This window comes from Epinephelus lanceolatus, chromosome 22 (assembly GCF_041903045.1).
Source record: "Epinephelus lanceolatus isolate andai-2023 chromosome 22, ASM4190304v1, whole genome shotgun sequence".
Classification (NCBI taxonomy): Eukaryota; Metazoa; Chordata; class Actinopteri; order Perciformes; family Serranidae; genus Epinephelus; species Epinephelus lanceolatus.
In genome coordinates, this window is record NC_135755.1 from 13,690,538 (window position 1) to 13,699,450 (window position 8,913).

Consider the following 8,913-nt stretch of genomic DNA (forward strand, 5'->3'; position numbering starts at 1 on the left):
AAAACTTTAATTAGTAGCCCAGGCTATTATATGCCTAAATCAGTGAAAACAACAGGCCTGTATTTGAGACAGGCCTTTAATTCCATTCACACAAAACTGCTACACAACAAAGATGGTAAATACAATCAAACTGTTTATTTAAACCAGTATGAATATTACTCGTAAAAAAATCAGGCTTCTCTCTTCAACAGAGAGAAAAAGAGAGGGTTACAGCACTCAAGGATTACGGCATCCGGCATACCGACACACCACTTTATCCTGTTAAAACAATCCTCACAACTTGGATTAATTTTCATGAAAAAACTTTTTGATTCTTTTGATCTGAGGACCCTTATGGACTAGAGGAATATGAATAACTGACAGGGTAATCGAGGAATGGACACAAAATCTGAGGTAGCCAACAACTGTCTTTTATCCGTCCGAAGTAAGAGAGAGAACTGTTCGTCAACCAGACCAGACCTCTAATGGAGACAGGCTTTCATTGTCAAAATGTGTGGTGACACTGCGCTAGTAAAAGGGACTGGGTGTTTAATTGGGACTTAGCTTTTAATTGAAGTTTTACTTATGCTATGTCATTTATATATCTATTTATCGGGATGTATACATGTAGTTTCCTACAATGAAGAAAATAAGGTGTGCGCTGGGTGGCTCTACAGGTAAATTTTACAGGACATGGCGACCATTTCTGACATATATGAAAACACAAAAACTGTGTGATGTTTCATAATTGATTCTTACTTGGACAACTGTGACTGATGTATAACTATATGTGTATGATTGTGTGTGTGTACTTACATTTACATTTTGACTTATGTGTCTGTCTGCTTATGTATGTCTGAAATGTATCGGCCCATGTATATATGCATGTATGCTGCCATTTTAGTTTTCATTTTAGTCTTATACAAGCTTTTTTTTTTATTACCAGTGGGGGTGGGGGATGGGGGTATAAAAATGGACAACATACAAATATTTGTATTTTGGTATTCCACTCTGGATATTTTACAGTGGTGATGTTGTTGAAAACAAGGAAAATAAAATAAAAATAAAAATACCCTTATTTAGGACTCAATTTTTTCTTCTGACACTTGACCTGCTGCATTGTGCGAATTTCCCCTTTGTGGGATTAAATAAGTCTTAATTTATCTTGTTTTATCTTGAAAATATATATTATTATATTATTATTATTATTATATATAACTTTAAAAAAAGATGTAAATAAAAAAAATAAAACAATTAACACATAAGACAAAGAACCATAACCAACTTTTGAAGGATAAAAATCAGGAGCTAATTGATTCTTTGATCGATGGAAGAATAATAAGTGGCGATTCTGATAATTGTGTCATTTTTTTTAAAGCAAAAATATCAATCATTTTCTTGTTCTTGTACCGTGTAATTACGAGATCTTATCTCATAATTATGAGATAAGATCTTGTAATTACAAGATAATGGTTCGATTTTTTTCATTTATTCAGTGAATGCAATGTGCCCCCGTACCATTCAGTGTGAGGAATGCAATAATTTTGGTTGTATTTACACACAGAGAGATATTTACATCAACCTTTCATCCATCCGTCTATGCTTCATACATTCCCATAAAGGTTTCTGTTTGCTGGTGCAGGACTCATCGTCACACAGAACACCAGTCCTTTGCAGAGACGGGCCAGGAGGACAAAAATTGCAAAAGTCTCCCAGACAGCGTTCCAGAAAGCAAATGTGTACAGAGTCTTATCACAGTAAACACCGTCAGCAGCTGCAGGATCATAGTTGGGCTGATAAACTGAGAAGACCCACACGTCACCTGCAGGTGCACGGGACAAAAACATTTTGTTGCAATCTGTTATTCATTTTGGGAGAAACTGTGGGCTCTGTGATATTTTTCATCCTTACCTGCCAGGATCCATGGGAAAAGAAACAGGCCTATTAAACACTGCAGACAGGCTTTGAATCCTTTGGGCTGCTCCTGTGACTGAGCTGCATGGCTCTCACACGGGAGGGTCACAAATGGTATCATCAGCAGCTGTGCCAAAGCCAGCCCTAACAGGTAGTTGGGAATGTTAGGTTGCTCAGGGCAGTCCTTGAAATACACAGCACCTGTGGAGAGATGGTGGTGAGAGCAGCATGGTTACAGACATAGGTGTAGATTTTGGGGGGGATGCAAGGGACACATCCCCCTTATTTATTTAGAAGATGTCATTTATTCCCCCAATAAAAACAGAGGACTTTTGTTCTGACAAAAAGACATTAACACCATTAATTGATGAAGGAAAGGCACAAATTGGTGCATAAAATCAGAATGCAGGATATTAAGTGTTTTACACATAAAATTTTCTGGTGGAGGACTCCCCCATCTCAGTGTTAAAACAAAACCTGCGCCCTTGGTTACAGAACGGCTGTTAAAAAATAGGACAGTAAAACATGATGTCGAAGAAAGGATACTGACCAAAGGCGACTCGTGCCAGTATGCAGACAGCCTGTGTTACTGTGAATCCAACTAGAGGGGTAAGATTAAAAAAAGGGGTCAGATTTTAATTTGTAACATCAGATTGCATATTTTGAGTCATGCTTATAATATTTTTACAGTAAAAATAGAAATATATGCTTTTATTATGTTAAGCTTTAATAACATTGGTTTAAAAAGTTGTTTTAAATTGTAAATTGTAATTACATTAAATTAAATAAAATTATGACCAGTCTAAAAGTTAACCAGCTGCAGTTATGCTATCTTCACAAATAAAAGTAACTTTCTTTTAAGAGGTGTGTGTCTGAAATACTTTGTATAACTTTGTATTTAAAGGTCTCTAGTTTTATTATAAATACATATTTAGATATTCATATCATTTTGAGGTGTAGGGCAGATACCAGTGAAAATTTGAACTACATCCAAGCAATGGCTGAAAAATTACATTACATTACATTATGCAGGTAACTCCCATCTCCAAAACAGTAATATTCTGCACTTTTTACCAAAGTGGTGAGTCAATAATAACTTTCCAAAATCCTAATGTTACCTCAACCAGATGCATTTAAACTTTCTTCACAAAAAAGAAAAGAAAGAGGCATCATATATTACCTTTAATAAATCTAACTTTATGGTTAAAAGGTGACTGAAATTTGTGGATATAACAACTTTGTATTTAAAAGTCTCTAGTTTTATTATAAATACATATTTTGATAGTCATATCACTTTGAGGTTTAGGGCAGATATCTAGGCAGTAGTAGTGCAAATTTGAACTCCATGCAAGCAACGGCTGAAAAATTACACAGAATTAAGTACATAATCCCGCTCTCCAGAGAGTTTTTTTCCCCTGCACTTTTTACCTGATGAGTCAATATATTTTAATAAGTTTAATCACTTTTTGCTGTATAAAATGTTTTTTTTGGGGGGGCATTCAATTCATGAAGAGGACTTATTAAAATTATGAAAAAACATGGCTGTGTTTTATGCCATTATGCCATTTGCCATTTGTTATTTTACGGAGAAGTTTTATTTTGAAACATAAATAAGTAGGGATTCACAATAATATCAGCACGTCATTGGTACTGGCTGACATTGGCTTTAAAATGAACAGAAATTATGAGAAATGATCAGAATCAGCCAACAAGCTTTTTCTTAATCTGCACAATGAATGAATATTCCATACATTGAAAAGTATTGTATTTCATGTCTCCATCTGCTGGTGGGCCATCATGATAAGAGTATACATGCATAATATGGTGTTAATTCCACTACAAAAGAGACCTGAAGATCACTAAAATAAGGTGGGAAAAAGTGGATATATATCGATATCGATATTGGTCAAACGAGTTATCACATATCGGCAAAATAATCCAATATCCTGCATACATATAAACAAGTCAATAAATCTAAGCTCAAGGTTAAACCTGGACTTGGTGTTTAGAACCTTTATGTCAAACTGTCCTTTCCAAGGTCAAGAACTGTGACACTCAAGTCATCAAGTTAAAGCAAATGCAGTCTAATGCTACACCCTAAAATGAATCCAACTATCAGAAAGGTAACAATATTCAAACTGTTTTAAAAAGTTGGTGATTTAACTTAATGGTCATGTTTAGAGGCTTTTTGCTGATGAATTGTATCACATTAAAAAGGGTCCCTAATAGTTTCCCACCTCAATTGTGTCACTCAAGGATAGACTAAATACTAGGATCACTTCTCAGTATATGATTCACCATCATCATCATCATCATCATCATCATCATCATCATCCTCACACACTACAGCCCAAAAAAATCCCCTAATATACTTGGACCTGAATCTTTATTGTGCTTACCTGATAGTCTTGGGGGTCTGGGTGGTGGGGGGTCCACTTGAATGCTCCATAAGGCACCCATAGTTATTTTCACTGACTGATCTGTAGATGGTGCTAAAGAACAAACATACAAACTGGTATCATTCTTCTGCAGTTGTAACGCTTGATGAAGTAACAGTTATGAAAATAAAGGACAGTGTTGAGGGAGTATCTTTATAACATAACTTTGCAAGCTATCAATTCATTTAGAGTGGGAGAAGGTGAACAACGGCAAAGCTTTTCAATATGAAACATTAAATTACATGTAATTTACTTCTCCACAACACTGGGAAAACAAAACAAAATGTTGTGTGCTTTAGTAAACAAATTTTCTCACAGAATCCACGTTATGTAATGTCCCATTGATCAGACTGCAGATATAGAATATGTTGTCATCATTATTCCCCGACATTGTTTTTATAGTCAATCCAAAAGTGAAACTACAGTGACGGCTTCTGCTGATAGTAGAATAGAATAGAACAGCCTTTATTGTCATTGTGTGTACAACGAAGTTAAATAAATATAACACCTTCATAACGTTTGTTAAAACCATGTTTCTCCAACCAAACAGCTTTACACAACTCTTTGTAATTAAATGCAGTAATTTAACAGCTTATTTAAACTCAAACACAAGCGAATAACCCCTGAGCTAAATGGCATGCAGATGTTCAAAAGATAAATTCTTTTTTAAAGATATTTTTTTTGGCCATTTTGCCTTTATTGGACAGGACAGGTAAGCGTGAAGGGGAAGAGAGGGAGGGGGGATGACATGCAGCAAAGGGCCACAGGCTGGATTCGAACCCGGGCCGCTGTGGCAACAGCCTTGTATATGGGGTGCCTGCTCTGCCACTAAGCCACCAACACCCCCAAAAGATAAATTCTTGACAGAAATACACCTTATTAAACTTCTCGACTTGAGCTTAAATACCTAACACAAGTTAGGTAACTTACATATTAAATACATTTTTATCCAATCATAAAAGAATACACTTACCTGCCATTGTGGTCCTCCTGAATGCTGAACTAGGGCACAAGACACTTACAGAAACAAGTGGGAATTCCCACTATCTGATGTTTTTATACCACAGTCAACAGTGAACTGGACGAGCCTGTTATCACCTGTTTCACGTCATATCAGCAAAGTGAAACTAAAATTATTCCCCTGTGAGAATGTTTTTTTCTGAATCTACTGATTATCTTAAGTTGAGAACATTAAGAAAAACTACAATTAAATGTGTTCAGAATCTCCTCCATATTGTCACTTAGAAAACAGTGAAAAGCTTTATTGTATTTTATATCAGTACTCCTCTGCTGGAAGACGACCTGTCCATTTTTAAATCAGTTGTTTTAGGAATATGCACCTTGTAAGCATTCCTTAAATAATAATAAATGTATTAAACAGTATTTTGACACAGGGATTGACAGGGCCTGAAGAGTAAGTAAATATGGCCCTCATCCCTTCAGGGTATATTATGCTTTAGTGGTGCATAGTGCCAATGGAATTGACAGGATTTAATTGCATAACAGTGAGCCGGAGGCCTTGTGGTAATCCAGCATTGGTAAAGTCATGTGCCTCTAAGTCCTCTACCAACTTTCTGAACTCAAGTAACCTATGTCCTGTGTCTTATGACATCTTGAACATACAGTACAGGCCAAAAGTTTGGACACACCTTCTCATTCAATGCGTTTTCTTTATTTTCATGACTATTTACATTGTAGATTCTCACTGAAGGCATCAAAACTATGAATGAACACATGTGGAGTTATGTACTTAACAAAAAAAGGTGAAATAACTGAAAACATGTTTTATATTCTAGTTTCTTCAAAATAGCCACCCTTTGCTCTGATTACTGCTTTGCACACTCTTGGCATTCTCTCCATGAGCTTCAAGAGGTAGTCACCTGAAATGGTTTCCACTTCACAGGTGTGCCTTATCAGGGTTAATTAGTGGAATTTCTTGCTTTATCAATGGGGTTGGGACCATCAGTTGTGTTGTGCAGAAGTCAGGTTAATACACAGCCGACAGCCCTATTGGACAACTGTTAAAATTCATATTATGGCAAGAACCAATCAGCTAACTAAAGAAAAACGAGTGGCCATCATTACTTTAAGAAATGAAGGTCAGTCAGTCTGGAAAATTGCAAAAACTTTAAATGTGTCCCCAAGTGGAGTCGCAAAAACCATCAAGCGCTACAACGAAACTGGCACACATGAGGACCGACCCAGGAAAGGAAGACCAAGAGTCACCTCTGCTTCTGAGGATAAGTTCATCCGAGTCACCAGCCTCAGAAATGGCAAGTTAACAGCAGCTCAGATCAGAGACCAGATGAATGCCACACAGAGTTCTAGCAGCAGACCCATCTCTAGAACAACTGTTAAGAGGAGACTGCGCCAATCAGGCCTTCATGGTCAAATAGCTGCTAGGAAACCACTGCTAAGGAGAGGCAACAAGCAGAAGAGATTTGTTTGGGCCAAGAAACACAAGGAATGGACATTAGACCAGTGGAAATCTGTGCTTTGGTCTGATGAGTCCAAATTTGAGATCTTTGGTTCCAACCGCCGTGTCTTTGTGAGATGCAGAAAAGGTGAACGGATGGATTCCACATGCCTGGTTCCCACTGTGAAGCATGGAGGAGGAGGTGTGATGGTGTGGGGGTGTTTTGCTGGTGACACTGTTGGGGATTTATTCAAAATTGAAGGCACACTGAACCAGCATGGCTACCACAGCATCCTGCAGCGACACGCCATCCCATCCGGTTTGCGTTTAGTTGGACCATCATTTATTTTTCAACAGGACAATGACCCCAAACACACCTCCAGGCTGTGTAAGGGCTATTTGACCAAGAAGGAGAGTGATGGAGTGCTGCGGCAGATGACCTGGCCTCCGCAGTCACCGGACCTGAACCCAATCGAGATGGTTTGGGGTGAGCTGGACCGCAGAGTGAAGGCAAAGGGGCCAACAAGTGCTAAACACCTCTGGGAACTCCTTCAAGACTGTTGGAAAACCATTTCAGGTGACTACCTCTTGAAGCTCATGGAGAGAATGCCAAGAGTGTGCAAAGCAGTAATCAGAGCAAAGGGTGGCTATTTTGAAGAAACTAGAATATAAAACATGTTTTCAGTTATTTCACCTTTTTTTGTTAAGTACATAACTCCACATGTGTTCATTCATAGTTTTGATGCCTTCAGTGAGAATCTACAATGTAAATAGTCATGAAAATAAAGAAAACGCATTGAATGAGAAGGTGTGTCCAAACTTTTGGCCTGTACTGTATGTGGGAAGCAAATTTTAGAAAATAAGTGATTAAGTTTGTTAGTTTTTAAGGATATCTTGGTTGGTATCATTAAAAGGAGCTCTACAGGACATACAGAACATTAATATAGCAGCAAACTACTATTTACTATGTAAAGATATAGTGGAGGTTTCTCTAATGCCTACCTAACCCATTAGTTGCTGTCCTAGGTGCCACAAGTGTGTTACCTTAGGCAGACTAGTGTGAAACTCAGGCCATTTGGTTTGGTTGTGGCAAGGAAACCTAATCTATTTATGTGGAAACCTAATCTATTTATGTGGAAGTCAGACTGTGCACCAACATATGATATATGGATAAGTGAGCCAATGGATGTGTTGTACTTGGAAAGGTTAAGGTTCTCAATAAGACTGAGAATCACATGTTTGTCAGAATTTGGAGCCCTGTACTCGAGTATTAGGGGTAGTGAATTGTAATGGTCTAACTGAGTAGCAGTATACCCTCTATCACTGTGTATATTTTATTTTACTGGTAATGGTGAAGTCCTAGGATTTGTTTTTTGTTTTTCTACCTGTAAAGATTTTTGTGTCTGAGTTTAAATGATGTACTGAGTGTTTGTTTTATATTGAAAATCCTAAAATAATGGAAACGAAGCTTCTCTGTTTTTTGTTTCAGTAGACGGACCAGCTGTGTGTGCATGTGTGTTTGTATCCCACTGACCTGCTAATTGCTGCCCGACTGCACTGAGGTTATGTAATCAGTGGACTCTAGTGGTGTCTGCGTTAGTTCAAATAAACACAAGAAATTTGTGCTCTAGAGGAAGGATCAGCGCTCAGTGAATAACCTCCTAAGCCCTATGATAAGCTATTATGCCAAGGCTTAACTATACATACCAGTGAGCAGTGATAACTAACACGTCTTTGGGGTCATCAGGTGGGAACCTCCTTTCACCAGTGTTTCATCTAGTTGGTCCCACAATACCACCAGGAGGCTAGACAGTGATCTCTGGCATCCCAGAGACACTCCCCTAATGCCAGCTCTCACTGCTCCTTGCAGCAACCCCACAACCTCCTTTACCTAACCTGTATTACCACATGGCTTTCCCAGCCCAAACAGCACTGCCACCTTCAACAAAGGTTGATATGAAAGACTGTGGATACCTTGGGGACGATCTCCATGTATTCCTGAAGACTCTGACAGCAAGAGGTAAAAACATATTCCTCCGACAAGTACGACCATATAACTTGAGCTCCTCTCCCACGGTGTACAACAGTAAAAGGGGAGGAGTAAGGCAGTAGACACCCCTTTATAGGTGGGGTACCCCCAAAGGTGAACGTAGGTATACAGAAACT

The 8,913-nt window shown here is 38.1% G+C and overlaps 1 protein-coding gene across 1 annotated transcript; it reads right to left on the minus strand.

Moving 5' to 3' along the window:
• Nucleotides 1–115: 115 nt before the first annotated feature.
• Nucleotides 116–5,448, minus strand: LOC117245693 (transmembrane protein 272-like). Its single transcript, XM_033609178.2, has 5 exons — nt 5,305–5,448; nt 4,293–4,385; nt 2,444–2,494; nt 1,891–2,094; nt 116–1,801 (listed from the first exon to the last, which is right to left on the minus strand). The coding sequence occupies exons 1-5, from the start codon at nt 5,309–5,311 to the stop codon at nt 1,584–1,586; spliced, it is 573 nt and encodes a 190-aa protein (XP_033465069.2). The 5' UTR covers nt 5,312–5,448; the 3' UTR covers nt 116–1,583.
• Nucleotides 5,449–8,913: the final 3,465 nt, after the last annotated feature.

Excerpts from the sequence above, each read along its gene's own strand:
- LOC117245693 (XM_033609178.2), bottom strand. Across the intron at positions 2,495-4,292 it reads CAGACCCCCAAGACTATCAG|TTGGATTCACAGTAACACAG; the intron begins GTAAGCACAATA and ends TTACCCCTCTAG. Across the intron at positions 1,802-1,890 it reads TTTCCCATGGATCCTGGCAG|GTGACGTGTGGGTCTTCTCA; the intron begins GTAAGGATGAAA and ends GTGCACCTGCAG.